This window comes from Artemia franciscana, chromosome 19, assembly GCF_032884065.1.
Source record: "Artemia franciscana chromosome 19, ASM3288406v1, whole genome shotgun sequence".
NCBI classification, from domain to species: Eukaryota; Metazoa; Arthropoda; class Branchiopoda; order Anostraca; family Artemiidae; genus Artemia; species Artemia franciscana.
The window spans coordinates 5,853,896-5,870,644 of record NC_088881.1 but is presented as its reverse complement, the minus strand read 5'-3'; the positions used below and the strand labels follow the sequence as shown (position 1 = coordinate 5,870,644).

The 16,749-nt window shown below is 34.1% G+C and overlaps 1 protein-coding gene across 1 annotated transcript in view; it reads left to right on the top strand.

The window, feature by feature from the left end:
• LOC136039216 (NFX1-type zinc finger-containing protein 1-like) overlaps positions 1–16,749 on the top strand; it is a 134,483-nt gene that overhangs the window by 38,299 nt on the left and 79,435 nt on the right. The window contains exons 3-5 of the mRNA XM_065722747.1: positions 7,131–7,317; positions 10,787–11,015; positions 13,636–13,973. Of these exons, the coding sequence (XP_065578819.1) occupies positions 7,131–7,317; positions 10,787–11,015; positions 13,636–13,973 (754 nt within the window). The remainder of the gene's footprint in view (positions 1–7,130; positions 7,318–10,786; positions 11,016–13,635; positions 13,974–16,749) is intronic.

Genomic DNA, 16,749 nt, shown 5'->3' with positions numbered 1-16,749 from the left:
ACTTAAGAATTAACTTACGTAACAAACTTCTATATTCTTTAATTTTTATTATGTATATGAGGGGGTTTGTACCCTCGTTAATACCTCGTTCTTCACACTAAATCGCAAGATTTGTCCCAATTCTTTAAGAATTACCCCTGAATCAGAAAGGCCGTAGAATAAATAGTTGAAATTACTAAAAACACCATAGCATAAAGAGCGAGGTATTTATCTCCTCCTAAATACCTCGCTCTTTATGCTAAAGTATTTTTAAAACCCCTCATATGCGTAATAATCTGTGTTCGTTTTAAGTTTCAATGCTACTCTTTTCTTTCAATTGAAAAAACTTTTCCATGTTTATTTTTTCATTGTTTTTTTTTTTTATAGTAATTTTAGAAAATCCTGCGCCCTTTTCATTGAATTTCTGTTCCCCCATGACATATTTTTCCAAGGAAAGATCCTCCCACATAGCCCCCTTCCCTCAACCCCAAAACCAAAAAAAAATCCCCTGAAAATGACTGTACACTTCCCAATAACCGTTATTATATGTAAACACTGGCTGAAGTTTGTAACTTGTAGCCCCTCCCCCAGGGACTGTGGGAGAGTAAGTCATTCCCAAAGACATAGGTATTATGGTTTTTGACTATGCGGAACAAAATGGCTATCTCAAAATTTTGATCTGTTGACTTAGGATAAAAAATGAGCGTGGGAGGGGGCCTAGGTGCCCTCCAATTTTTTTTTGGTCACTTAAAAAGGGCACTAGAACTTTTCATTTCCGTTAGAATGAGCCTTCTTGCGACATTCTAGGATTACTTGGTCAATACGATAACCCCTGGGAAAAAAAAAAATAAAATAAAAACGAACAGATAAACACGCACCCGTGATTTGTCTTCTGGCAAAAAATACGAAATTCCACATTTTTCTAGATAGGAGCTTGAAAAGTTTGCTATAGGATTTTCTGATACGCCGAATGCGATAGTGTGATTCTCTTTAAGATTCAGTAATTCTTAGAGGGTGTTTTCCCCTATTTTCCAAAATAAGGCAAATTTTTTCAGGCTCGTAACTTTTGATGACAAAGACTAAATTTGATGAAACTTATATATTTAAAATCAGCATGAAAATCTGATTCTTTTAATGTCTATTTTAGCATCAAAATTCCGTTTTTATTGTTTCGTTTACTATTGAGCCGGGTCGCTCCTTACTACAATTCGGTACCACGAACTGTTTGATTCAGCTTTTCTGTCCGTATCAAAAATTTCAGAGCAAGGATATTTAAGGAATCAGTTTCTGGCGTTCTTCTTTGCTTCCATGACTATCCGACATTTTTTCCGCCGAATTTTAAGCGGCTTATTTAAGGAAAGGAAGTGGTTTGGTTTGACACTTGTGGAATTGCTGATTCCGCAACCCATGCTAAGATAGGAGAAACTTTGGTATCTTGAGGTTGTTTCTTGTTGGTCAGCTGTTTGTAAGTTGCTGTATCCCGTTCTTGGAAGTTCAGTTCAATTCAGTTTTATTTACACAACCGAAACATATTCAACAGAAATGCCAGTAAATACCCAAGATATGTACACGCACATACAATACCCAAGACAGTGTACTTGTCACTGGGCCGTTCATAATTGTTTAATTCTTGGCTTTTTACTAAAATTGTCATCAATGAGCTGCTGCAGACGACAGTAGTATACTGTAAACAAATTTTCGGGTGGCTGAAGATAAATGTCGTACACACACGGCTTTATAAACGAACAGAAGTAACTAATAAAATTTGAAAATTACATTCCCTTTGTATCTTAGTTAAAAAAATAAATTTTATAAAAATTACACAAAAGTTGTTCTTGTGTAAATCAGGGTATGGGGGATATATATTTTCGGAAGGGGTTACACTGAATTTCGTTGTTATGTCCATAATTCCCTTGCTCGGTCTCCTAGTGATGCATGATCAATCTGGTAACAATAGAAAAAGATAAGGGGTTGGTAATACTAATACGTGCATATTAGATTTCTAAATTGCGAGAAATTTATATATATATATATATATATATATATATATATATATATATATATATATATATATATATATATATATATATATATATATACATATATATATATACATATATATATATATACATATATATATATATATATATATATATATATATATATATATATATATATATATATATATATATATATATATATATATATATATATATATATATGTATATATATATATATATATATATATGTATGTATAATGAATGTGTTAATATTTGTGATTTGGCAAAATTTATAATATTTAGTTTACCTATTGTTGCTAAAGGGAGGGATATATTAACATGATAAGCTTGTTTTGGTTTTACTTGGTTGTTTTACATTTGCTGTTTTTTTTTCTTTCATAGGCATATATTTTGGGGGTCATACCTGACGCGGGGATGCCATGGATATTCTGTGGTAGCCACAACACTGTGCTGGGTAGAGAATTTAGAGTGGCAAAACCCTATATAGGCCAGTGTATTCTCCCGATGAGCCCTTATGTTGGGTGTTGCCTCTGAATTATTTGACTATATTATTTTTTTTATTGTTTGGTAAATGACGACTTATACTTATTGACGACATGACTGCCTGTCCATGGATTATTCTTTATGGTTGATTTTGTGTGGCTATGCTGTTTGACCTATGTGATTGTATGGATGAGTAGGGTTAAGGCCTCATTCAAGTGCTGGTCTATATTAATCACTAATTTAGGAAAACAGTCTTCCTTTTCTCCTTCTGTCTCTTTTTTTTGTGTTTGTGCTGTCGCATTGGTGATTTCTCTTTTCATGATATATATATATATATATATATATATATATATATATATATATATATATATATATATATATATATATATATATATATATATATTTAGATTTACTTTACCCTGTTTTCAGCAGACATAGGAGCTGGTTAAAAGAAATATTTAGAGGAGCGAAAATAGTGAGAAGTCAGCATAGTGTTGTATATAGAGGTAGTCCTACATTTGTGGGTTAGTATGTGAATCCAAAACAAAAGGACTATGATGTTATCAGCTCTTATTAGGCATTTCAATTGCAAATAAGAGAATCGGGATTTTCAATTAGATACTGGAACAGAAATTTAAACAATTAAATGATTCCTGGAGCGGATAACCCTCTACCAAATTTCATGACCAAACTAGAACCGATTTGATCTATCTAGTTATTAACTGAAATAAGGAGTGACATTAAAACTTAAAACGAACAGAAATTATTCTATATATGAAAGGTACTGTTCCCTCCTCAACGCCCCGCTCTTTACGCTTAAGTTTGACTCTCTCTCAACTCCACTTTTTAAACAGTAAAAAACTAAAAATATTCAAAATCAGTATTAAAATGCAATTCTTTTGATGTAACTATTGGTATCAAAATTCCGTTTTTAGAGTTTCGGTTACTATTGAGCCGGGTTGCTCCTCACTACAGTTCGTTACCACGAACTGTTTGATGGTACGAATATTAATTACGTCATAGGGAATGTTATCTGAGAGTTACAGGTGTTAATTACCTAATAAGTTTCTTTTTAAAAAACCTACGAGGGACCAGGGCTTCCTTCTTCCAGAATTACCGTGGTTGTTACGCAATAGAAAGTCTTTAAAAAGCCATCAGGAGCTTCTTTACCCCAAGATTTCTTTGGATGTTACATAATATTTTTTTATATTCTTTAAATAACCTTCGGGGGCTTCCTTAACCGAGGATTTCTTTCTGTGTTACGTAATACAGAATGTTTAAAAAACTTACGAAGGCTTCCATACTACAGGTTACCGTGGTTGTTACGTAATGATGGGGTGGCACACGTGGGATATGAAGCAATCTTGCATATTAGTATTACGTAATGACGAAGGGTACACGCGCATGTTACGTAATGATAGTGTATAGGTGGGGGATGTTACGTAATGACAGTGCACACGTGAGATAATACGTTATGACGGTACAGACATGGGTGTTACATAATACATTAAGAGATTTTCCCCAGGCTTTCTTTTTCGTTCAGAGTGTCTTTCTATTCAAGGTTCTTTTCTGCAGGATTTCTTTTTCTTTCAAGGTGTTTTTTCCTTAGGTTTTCTTTGTCTTTCGATACGTTTTTTCTCAGGGAACCTTTATATGCTAATGACTTTCGTCCCCATTAGGAGTCGAAAGAGTATTTCCATCCAAGGGAATGGAGTGTTAACCAGGTGTGACTATTAAAGCCTTTCAGTATTATGATTCAGGACATAGATTATACGAAATAACCTGTTCGACTCATGAAGAAATCCGTGTCCCGCTTGCTAGAATGATTAAGTTATTGATTACGTGTTTTCTATGACTGCAATAATTGAAAAGACTTTGAAAGGCGAAATTGAAAAATAACAGAAATAATAGAAAATACTTTTGAAAGACGTGTTTTCTATCGACTTTGGACATATTTGAAGTACACCTGCTTGCTAAGTAGTGCTACAGAAGCGCATTATAAACCCAGAGAAAGCAATTCTTCACTTCTTAACAATATTATTCTAGTATTTCTTCTTTTTTTGGGGGGGGTCCGTCTTAGAGAATTCCTAAAGATGTTATCTTAGAGAATGATGCGTAGGAAACGTAGGAGAATACTCCTTTTTAGAGAAAGAGTAACTATGAAGGGGGGGAAGTGGGGCAATGGTATTGTCTATTGAAAATTATATTTAATTGTTTTTAAATTTAAAAGAGATTTTATATTAAGTGGTGGCAAGGCAAGGAAGGCTAAAGTTTTAAAAGAGAACTCAGATTTCGAGGATTTTAACATTGTACAACAATTTTATTTCGGCATAGGGCTTTAGTGTTTCAACTCTACATTTCTTATACCAGCCCACAGACCCCTGAAAGATGACAGATTGGCAGCAATTGGGGATTGGAAAAATTTCCCTAAAGTAGATTTCAATTGTTTGAATGGTCAATATCTAGTAACACATAATAGAGTAGATATTTTTGAGTGGGCTAATGAACATTTAAAGACTGGTATTACTGTTTTACAATATGAAACAGAATTTTAGGAGGGGGGTGATATATCCAGTGAAGGATCCGTCAATTGAATCAGTGATGCACTGGGTATGGCTTCTTTACATGCCTGCTACAGAAGCTGATTCAATTGGACATTTCCATCCAATTAAATATATTAGTCAGGTTCCGGGTGAGGGTAAAAGGGGTGTGGAGTATGATATTATTGTCCAACAGGTCAGTCTAGATTTATACCGAACTAAAGCTAAAGCATCATAGGAGAAATTAAATGCGTCATGGTTACCAATTTTCGAAAACGGTTAGCGGTGACAAGGCAATCTTGTGTTTCAAGAACTTTTGAAATTCATTCGTGCAGAGTGACAAAGTCGTCTTAGACTGCGAAGCCAAGCTTACAGATGTCTTTTGATTCATCAAGTTTAAATCGTGTCATAGAACATGAAGGCATTGCAGTCTCTTGCGCTCTTTTCCAAAGAGATTCAATGAATAACATGCAACTGGTAGAGGTACTTCATACACTAAATAGTGTAATTTAAATATTAGACAACATTACTTTCTACATGTATATATACACAATTCCAACTATGACTTGAAATTCATTCTAGTATTGCTGACACGTTTGCACAAAGGAGAAGTTGTAGATAAGGCGTTGTTCTTTTTCTTATAATATCATACCCAAATCACCCAAGAAGCTGCTAGTCTTCGATCTCCTTTGGAATACAATAGATAACGGTAGTACGTGCTTGAATGAAATCTGCTTTTTTAGATTCCTATTGTTTTTTCCCCAGATCCCGAAGTCAACTGATTCAATTACCGTAAAGTGACAATTTTAGTAGTTTCCCTTTCCTTAAACAGCGCTTTCCGGATGATGAAATATATGATTTATTAACATGTAAGGGTATATGCCCCAATGATTACTAGAACTCCACCTCGATGCTACCCGAGGAGAAATTACCGTCCATCGAATTGTTTTATGATTCACTTCACGATTGTCAATGCACCACTGTCGACTATGAGTTTGCTAAAACGTTCGGGCCAGGAGGGAGTAAAAATTGGGAGGATTATTGCAAAATGTTCTTGGCAAGTGATATATTGACGTCATTGGATATTTTGTGTAAGAACGCGTATAAGATCTATCAGGACTTCGGGTTGGAGGCTATTATTTTTGATCTCCTCATCTGGTGATGGGTTTAATTCTAAAAATACGTAAATATTAAATAGGTCAGATAGGCCTTCGGTCGGCCGTCGCCAGCGGTCACCGCGCCCTTGCGGGGGAGGACCTTTTTCTTGCTGAATGTTTAAAACTGCAATATTCTTTGATTAAAAAATGATACATGTTTATTTTAAAAATAAAAATATGTTGTTTTTAATGTTATATTTTATGTGTTCATTAAAATGCTGTGTGTTTATCATAAAATAAAAGTGTTTTTTATGTGATATTTTTGTGTTGGTTGAAAATATTGTGTATTTATTGTAAAAATAGAAGAAGACAAGTATTATTCTAAATTTTTGTTGTTCTTGTCCTGTTGTTCTATCATAGTAGGAGGACTGATAGGGAAATTATTATTATATCATTAAACACAACTACTGTTTAGAGTTAGTTGTATTACAGGTTTTGAAAACAATGACGAAAATGTGTATCTATTTAAAATACTTGGAAAAAATTATGAACTTGGTAAAAATTAACCCTAAAAAAAGCAAAGAAAGAATAATCTATGCTGAGTACCATAAACCTGATAATAATTCAACCTGATGACAAACCTGCATAATTCAAGCATCAACAGAAACAGATCAGTTTTTTTGTACATATTTACCTTTATGGTGCTATAAAGTATCTTTACAGTACTTTCATAGTACTAAATAACATCTTTATGGTATCAAAGGGCTTATTTTTCGGTTTTTACTATCATTTTCCCTTTATTTGTGAAAATTGGCTCCAACTTTCCTCTCCCCCAGGATCTTGGCAAAATACGCCACTGTTCTACGTTAGACCTGTTTGCAAATATGTTTCTCATGGTCCCCTTCTTGGGCTTCGGAGACAGTAAGCATGAATGGTATTGGAGATTCTGATTACGCTATAAGTAATAAACGTTTATATAATGAATACATAATAATAATAAATATTTCTAGGTAACAGGCAAGAGTTTGGTTGCAAGATGGCTAGGACTTTCCCGCTTGGACTTGTTATTCTCTGCAATACGCTTTTTTTTGGCTAATTTTTCCTTGGCAAAGACTCAGCCGGCTCCGATTCCTAAGCCTCCAAAGATAGAAAATGTACCAGATGATGAGGAAGAAGAATTCGACAGGGAAGAAATTGGTACGTTATAGAAAGCACAATTCGAATTCAAACTTGTTTGAATTGCAGATAATTTAGGGCATTGCGTTACAAAAAGCATTGCACTTGATAGGAACTATCTTTTTGGTTTTCAGGATTTCTGTGAGTTGCACCGTTGATGTGTTTACAGCTATGTTTGATTTCGTGAAAACATTTATGGAATGCCTTTGTGTACGGTTCAAATTCCACTCACGGTATTCGGATCTGATAACTCCTTTTGGTAGCGCCGACCAAAAATTATTTAGATTCCGTCGATTGTTTTGTCTGAGTTAATCGAGAATATACCAAGTCTAGTAACTCCTTATCGAATCGGACAACTTGTGGATTCAGAACTAGAACATATTTTTTAGTCTGGTAGTGAAATAATCTTTTGTATAGTAGTTTGTATGAGGTCAAACCATATTTTTAAAAGATTACGTTCTTGGGAGTTTGGCAACAGTAATTCAAAAGGCGGTATTTTACCCAAAATAAATGTTACAGGACAGCATAAACATTTAAAACGTTCTGACGTTTTTTTTTACCACTATGAAGGAGCACTTGTTTGTAGAAAGAAGATTTTTTGAAGAATGGAAGATACGGCGACAGTAAGTTATAAGACCACACTGGCTAGATGTAACGTTAGGTGAAAAACCGAAGAACTGTCAAGTAAAGCACTATATATTAAGTAATTTAATAAATTTTATATTAACTATATATTAAATTATAAAATGATAAACTATATATTAGAAAAATAAGAAATGAGGGGATTTTCTACATATTAACTATATATTAGCTATATATTATACACTTAATATATAGTTAATAAATAGGATACAACTGTATATTAATCAACTGTATATTAACTATAAAGTAATGAACTGTGTATTAAGAAAATAAGAAACGAGGGGGATTTGTAATAAGCTATATATATATATATATATAGTTATAACCTATAACTATATATTAAACTATAATGTAATAAACCATGCATTAAGAAAATAAGAAACTTGGAGAATTGTCAGCCAGCTGACAAAAGTGAAAATACTAAGCAGATATTTCGGCCCAGAAACTTTACCAAGTCGTCATCAGCTCTCAACACAAAAAAGCCTAAATTTTTGAAGTATAATAACAAGATATTAGATATTTATCTCAAATAGTTAGATGTATAGATAATTTTACTACCCATTCGAAAAACGGTACAAGATCACAAAGGGAAAATAAAGAGGAATGACCAAAAGCATAGGCACTGTATACGTACACTCAGAGACTTAACGAAGAATCCAAATACCAAGGCTACTGGACTCCAAGTAACTTTGAAAATTCCATCCGACGCTCAATGAGACCTTCAATGGTGTCAGGAATGCCGAATCGACGTTTTTGAAACCATGCATTAGGTCGTAAATTAAGCAGAAATTTTGCATTTTTATAAAAATCTGAATGCAGTCGTTTTTTATCAATTTCGGAAGTAAAATATTAATTGAGACATAGCTAATAAATGGGGTATAACCAAAGTATTGTACAGCCGAGCTTGAATCTGTTGGCTATAATGCAATGATGAGCCCCGAAGGGCCGAATTCGGACTTTGAAGTAAACAAAATTAAGGCAAGAGTACCAGAAAAGCCTCAAAAACTAAAATACTGGCAAAAGAATCTCGAAATTAAATCAAAATTATCAGAACATCCTTTCATTAGCCATTATTTAAACTAAGATCTATAAAAATATATTAAAAAGATAAAAACAGATAAAATTCAATAAAATGAATAAATGTAAGCATAAAAAGGGACATTAAAGAAAGAAGGGGGAAAATAAGCGAACAACTACAAAACATGGTCAGTGCCTGTACAAATTAATAAAGAGGGAAACTAGATGAATGTTCAATTTATTTCTGAAACATAAGGTAGAGGTCCAGCAAGTCTATATGTGACTTCGAAAAAAAAACAAGATGATTTGTTATCGTTTTGTAACTTATTCTCTGCTTTTTTTCCTCTGCTTTTCCGTTTTATTCTCTGCTTTTTTTCCTCTAATGGTGGAAGCAGCCAAAAACGCATTTTCATCATCTCCTCTTTTTAAGCATCCAGGTCACTTATTTATTTGTTTTGTTTTATTTTTATTTATTTTGACGAGGGAGCTTTAGTTTCCACATTAAATAGTTTACCCCGATATTTTAGGAATGCAGTCGAGAAAAAAACCAACAGACCTCCCGATAAATAGAAATCTTGAGTATATTTTTATAAACCTAATTAACGATTGTTTAATGCCAAGAAAATCAACTAATATTCATCATTAGCTAACCTTCAAAAACATGTTTAATTCACTAGTGACATAGGAGAAAACAGATTCATCCATCTGATAGAATTCGTTTTGTTTGGGGGGAAGGGGGTCGGATATAAATCTGAACCTCTTCAAGTTTGTCAAATAAGACCTTTCAATTATAAGACCTTGTTCAATTGACCGTTCACTAGTGAGATAGGCGAAAACAGATTCAGCCATTTGATAGAACTCGTTTTGTTTGGGGGGAAGGGGGTCGGACATAAATCTGAACTTCTTCAAGTTTGTCAAATAAAACCTTTCAATTATAAGACCTTGTTGAATTGACCGTTCACTAGTGAGATAGGAGAAAACAGATTCAGCCATTTGATAGAACTCGTTTTGTTTGGGGGGAAGGGGGTCGGATATAAATCTGAACTTCTTCAAGTTTGCCAAATAAGACCTTTCAATTATAAGACCTTGTTCAATTGACCGTTCACTAGTGAGATAGGAGAAAACAGATTCAGCCATTTGATAGAACTCGTTTTGTTTGGGGGAAGGGGGTCGGATATAAATCTTAACTTCTTCCAGTTTGTCAAATAAGACCTTTGTTTACCGCAATCAAGCCGCTTTAAGGAACTTTGAACTGTTTTCTTTACGTTTAGCTTGGTTATTTAACTTAAGACCGAAATTGAGAGAGGAAAAAGTTTCAAACTAACTTGCTCTACTTTCTAAAAAATATGACTCAACTGAAAGGGCTTTCATTCTTTTTATTTGTGTTTCTCACTAAAATTCTCAAAAGTTCTTTAGTATTATTTTAAATACTTGCTAATTTCTGGTCTCAAGGTCACTTAGCTTCCAATTACTCTACTCCATACCCCTAATGAAGCAATATAAAACCCAGTTTGTATGTTATCGTTATATTTTACAGCAGCGCTTTAAACTGGGCTATATGTTGCTTTATTAGGAGGAAGGGTGATAATCCAAAGCAAAATATTTTTTGGAGTGATGTAAGTGGGTATTTAAGATTTTTTTAAATGGAATTCAGAATCAAATCGAGTTTCGTTCAGAAGAGGTTTATCACTTGTGAAGAGCATTAATATTTGGATATCAATTATTTTTCTGTTGTTTTGTATTTGGCGTTTTAAGACAATTTGGATTTCTATTTAGTTCAGTTTTCAATAAAAATTTTTGACTATTTTTCATCGTATGAAAATGATTGCAGAAGAACTCGAAAGATCAAGAATGGCAGACGAAGTGCAGTACTCTTCTAAGCATTATTCCCTAAAAGACTATAAGATTGAAGAATATCAGATTAAGAGCCATTTGGACGACTCGCACATTGCCTGGTCCGAGAAGATGCTTCAGACAAGTATCCAAAGAATGGAACAATATCGCGACACTTTAGAAATCTCGGTTTCACGTTATGAGGAAGTGAATCGGACTATTGAATTGTAAATATATTTTACCACTATTTTTTTATCATTAGGGCTATCGGAGTTTTTGAAATCTCTGCGAACTAATTTCAGCTGCAAAAAAAAGAAGGAAAGAGCTGTTTTTTTAAAGTGTCACTCCCTCTCTCCCTCAAAGAAAAATATTAAGTAAACAGGTTTCTACATTCTCTGTTCTCAGCCAGGGTTGCTTATTAATCAGCTATTCAAAATACAATATCACACCCTGGTTTTAACATTTTTCACTCAGCCCTTTCCACAGCCTCACGCTGTGATTGCACTGAGCATATTTTGTATTCTACCCTCTTTAATCGACTCGGGTTGCGCAGGTTATCGTTTCGAGTGCCGTGTTCAACATGGGTTTGGGTCTTCCTAGAACCCGTGTTCCACCTTGCTACTCTGGCGCGTTACAAATTTAAAGAACCTGTATTCAACAGCTCTTCAGATGGAAACGCTTTACAGTTTGGCTGGGTTAAACACGAAGAACCTGAAAACTATTTTTGTCGAACTCGCTCAAAACATGCTTCAAATCGGTGCCTGAAAACACTACTAGGATGTTTGACTTCTAGAGCTTGCTCATAAACTAACCCAATCCAGGGTTGCCACCACGGTCAGTTCCTAAAGTACTACAATTGCCTAAATTTGCGTGCTACACAGCGATTATCGGTGCTACAGTGAAAAAAATTGACTACAATAGTGTAAAATAGTGATAAAATAAAACTTTCGTGTTGCAGGTGGTAATCCTGAGCACATCCCAAGTTAAGGCTTTAAAAAATGATTTCAGGCACGCGCCCCAATCCCTTTCTCAGTTATTAGACTTCAAAAGGTGGTTTCAAGCATGCGCCCCCCCGTCCCTTACCCAATTGTAAGGTTCTGAAGATGTGTTAATTTAGTCGAAACTTGTCACATTTTTTTAAAAACTTAGATTGGCTAAGAGTCTATTTCACTTCAAGGGGAACACATTGCCAAATGCTAACCAATTTAAAAACCTTGTCATTTTTATTTAGCGATTCTTTTTTACGAAAAATATCTTGTCTGTCTTAACAAGATTACTTTAAAAAAAATAACTTCTGAAAAGTTGGCATGATTCTCATATTTCCAAAAGAGCTTTTTAGCAGCAACATAGTCAGATTGCTGATTATTTGAAGTAGAATCACAAAAGAACCTTCAAAGTGTTTTAATGGAAGTACAACACATGCCCTGGGAGAACCCCACATCCTCTTCCCCCACCCACTCTTCCTATTATTCCTTTATTTTATAGAAGGCAGGGAAAATCGCAAATAATATAGCTCCATAAATAATGGAGCTTTTTTAAAGTTCTCAACCATTTCTACTAAGCACCCAATACTTTTGTACCTTTTCTTCAAGGGCATCAACAGTTATTTTCAGGAAGGGTGTAATGGTGCACGCTTAGTAAATGTATTGAGGTATTAAAACCTTTATTATCGTGACAAAAATGTGATTTTCATAAATTATTTTACTTTATTTTATGGATACAAAAGAGAGGATAGTGGCGGTTTTAGGTGCGAGAAAGGGGGTCAGCTGCCCCCTCCAGTTCTTCTGACATGTGACGTCAAATTCCTTTTATTTTTTATCTTTAAACTCTGTTGTATGCCCCCCCCCCCCCTGCTGCAGCGGCCAATGTGTCTATCTCAAAGACGACCTGGCATAATTTTCATATTCAATATAGAGTTATTAAAAGGAGTAACATCCTTTTTTGAATATTTCAGTTGAGAATTCTAGGATTCCAACTTCTAGGATTAGTATCCTAAAACTACCTGGACTCTTCAGTTAGAGAAATACTGTTTAAGGATTTAAACTTAAAGCATCCATAGTCCTAAATTTAGAAGTTTTCCACGAGGCGGTAGTGCGGAACAATCCTCTCTAGTATGTATAGGTTCCATTGTTTTAGTGCCATTATTGAAGCTTTTTATCACGTTGGACCGTCAACAAGTTTGGGTCTGGTCTCGTATTAGTTATATCCCCATATGCTACGGAGTTTTTGAGATGCGTGATAAGTTGGATGTATTTGCATTTTTGATGTTGGCTATGATGAGTGTTCCTTATTATGTATGTTTCTTTCTTCTTTTTTATTCTATTTTACTCCATACTCCTCTAAGTGCATTTTTGTATGGATAGAGGTTTCAAATTATATTATTATTATTATAGTGGGGTTGTTGTGTGCTAGAATTGTTGTAAATATATTTCTATTCATTTTTTAAATGAAACTAAAGTAAATAAATTACATTTAAGGTACTAAATATGTGTTATTACATCAACAGAACTGTATCAATTTTCGTAGCGTAGTTTGGAATTTTAACGATAAAGAAAGGATTGACAAAGATATGATAGAGAGAAAAAGTGTGTTCTGTATTGCTAAGAATACATTCCGTAAGTTAAATTGGGCTCCTCTTTTTTTGTCTTGTTTGTTCTCTTTCTTTTTGTTCTTTTTTCTTCGTTTTGTTCTTTTTTGTACCTATCTACCGGGTACACCTGATATATATATTGCTACACTAATATCGGTGAGTTGAACTGGAGAGAAGTGGCATGAATATTTGTTTTGCTTAAAATAATTTAAGTATTAGTTATTCCAGTAAACGATGTCAATCATTTTGTTTTTAAGAACCAGAAGAACTGGAGAACGAGTTTTAGAATTACTAGAAATTGTTCCAATACTATCGAAAGAACATATCGAGGATTTAATTAAAGTAAAGAATCCCTGGGCGCTTAATCTTAATCAGCGATGGATGATTTATGCCTATTGGCGTCAGATAGTAATCAAGAAGCTTATAGCGGAAAGAGAGAGGATTGAACAACGACACAAAGTGCTAAAAAGACAAGTTGAAGAAAATGAAACTGAGGAAGATGCAATGTATTGCAAACGCATGGATATTGTTGCTGCTACAACATCAGGCTGTGCGAAGTATGATAAACTGATCAGACATTTAGCCCCCAAAATTGGTAAGTTTTTGCTTTTTATTTTTAGATTTTTTTGTAAGTTTTTTCGCGTTTTTGGAGTATCATGTGGTAAAGCAGTGGATAGATCTCTACTTGGCAGCACGGGGTCAGGGGTTCCATCAAAAACAAAATGTTTTTTTTTGTAGAAAAATAAGAAATATATATACACATATTTTTTAAATCAAAAGACATATTTAAGGACGCTCCGAAGTTATCTTAGATCTTGAAATTGTGCTTATATTTTTGGTGCTTTACATGTAATGACTATTTTTTTTCTTAATCTCGCCTGTCTCGTTGAAATAAATTCAGTAAGTCCATCCTCATGTTTGCCTTCTTCTGGTACTAAGGTGATACCATTTGACAAAAACAATATCAAATAAAGCATAATGCAGAATTGTAAAATTCATAGACATGCTATTAGTTGACGATATTTGTTGACGGATAGTTGACGAAATAGTTGACATTCTTTTTTCTTAATCTCGCCTGTCGCGTTGAAAATAAATTCAGTAAGTTCATCTTCATGTGGTCTTTGGCTTCTTCTGGTACTAAGGTGATACCATTTGAAAAAAACAATATCAAATAAAGCATAATGCAGAAGTGTAAAATTAATAGACATGCTATTAGTTAACGATATTTGTTGACGGATAGTTGACGAAATAGTTAACTTCCTTTTTTCTTAATCTCGCCTGTCGCGTTGAAAATAAATTCAGTAAGTTCATCCTCATGTTTGGCTTCTTCTGGTACTAAGGTGATACCATTTGACAAAAACAATATCAAATAAAGCATAATGCAGAAGTGTAAAATTCATAGACATGCTATTAGTTGACGATATTTGTTGACGGATAGTTGACGAAATAGTTGACTTTCTTTTTTCTTAATCTCGCCTGTCGCGTTGAAAATAAATTCAGTAAGTTCATCTGCATGTGGTCTTTGGCTTCTTCTGGTACTAAGGTGATACCATTTGACAAAAACAGTATCAAATAAAGCATAATGCAGAAGTGTAAAGTTCATAGACATACTATTAGTTGACGATATTTGTTGACGAGTACTTGACGAAATAGTTTTTTTCTTAATCTCGCCTGTCGTGCTGAAATAAATTCAGTAAGTCCATCCTCATGTTTGGCTTCTTCTGGTACTAAGGTGATACCATTTGACAAAAGCAATATCAAATAAAGCATAATGCAGAAGTGTAAAATTCATAGACATGCTATTAGTTGACGATATTTGTTGACGGATAGTTGACGAAATAGTTGAGTTTCTTTTTTCTTAATCTCGCCTGTCGCGTTGAAAATAAATTCAGTAAGTTCATCTTCATGTGGTCTTTGGCTTCTTCTGGTACTAAGGTGATACCATTTGACAAAAACAATATCAAATAAAGCATAATGCAGAAGTGTAAAATTCATAGACATGCTATTAGTTGACGATATTTGTTGACGGATAGTTGACGAAATAGTTGAGTTTCTTTTTTCTTAATCTCGCCTGTCGCGTTGAAAATAAATTCAGTAAGTTCATCTTCATGTGGTCTTTGGCTTCTTCTGGTACTAAGGTGATACCATTTGACAAAAACAATATCAAATAAAGCATAATGCAGAAGTGTAAAATTCATAGACATGCTATTAGTTGACGATATTTGTTGACGGATAGTTGACGAAATAGTTGAGTTTCTTTTTTCTTAATCTCGCCTGTCGCGTTGAAAATAAATTCAGTAAGTTCATCTTCATGTGGTCTTTGGCTTCTTCTGGTACTAAGGTGATACCATTTGACAAAAACAATATCAAATAAAGCACAATGCAGAAGTGTAAAATTCATAGACATGCTATTAGTTGACGATATTTGTTGACGGATAGTTGACGAAATAGTTGAGTTTCTTTTTTCTTAATCTCGCCTGTCGCGTTGAAAATAAATTCAGTAAGTTCATCTTCATGTGGTCTTTGGCTTCTTCTGGTACTAAGGTGATACCATTTGACAAAAACAATATCAAATAAAGCATAATGCAGAAGTGTAAAATTCATAGACATGCTATGAGTTGACGATATTTGTTGACGGATAGTTGACGAAATAGTTGAGTTTCTTTTTTCTTAATCTCGCCTGTCGCGTTGAAAATAAATTCAGTAAGTTCATCTTCATGTGGTCTTTGGCTTCTTCCGGTACTAAGGTGATACCATTTGACAAAAACAATGTCAAATCGAGCATAATGCAGGATTGTAAAATTCATAGACATGCTATTAGCTGACGATATTTGTTGACGGATACTTGACGAAATAGTTGACTTTCTTTTTTCTTAATCTCGCCTGTCGCGTGGAAAATAAATTCAGTAAGTTCATCTTCATGTGGTCTTTGGCTTCTTCCGGTACTAAGGTGATACCATTTGACAAATTCAATATCAAATAAAGTATAATGCAGGAGTGTCAAATTCATAGACATGCTATTAAGGTATGAATTTGGTACACGACTTGGAAGGGGCTACAGATTTCCCCCTGTAAAAGCAAAATTGACTCTTAGACTTTGCATTCATGTTGGATCTTCCTGAAATATAATTCGAATAGTTAGAAAACCCGTGGATAAAACGTAAGACATGTCACTAGAATAAGGCTTGTCCTGCTTGGCTGAGAACCAAGGTAATTTGAACCAAATTTTTAAATCTGATCCCTTATTCTGAAGCCCACTCATTGAATGAATGGAAATCCTTCCTACGTTAATGACCTCTGGGTTGTCCTTAGAGTCATAGCAGCGAATGGCCTGAATGGTAATAATCCTCATCAACTCCTCTTTTCTGGAG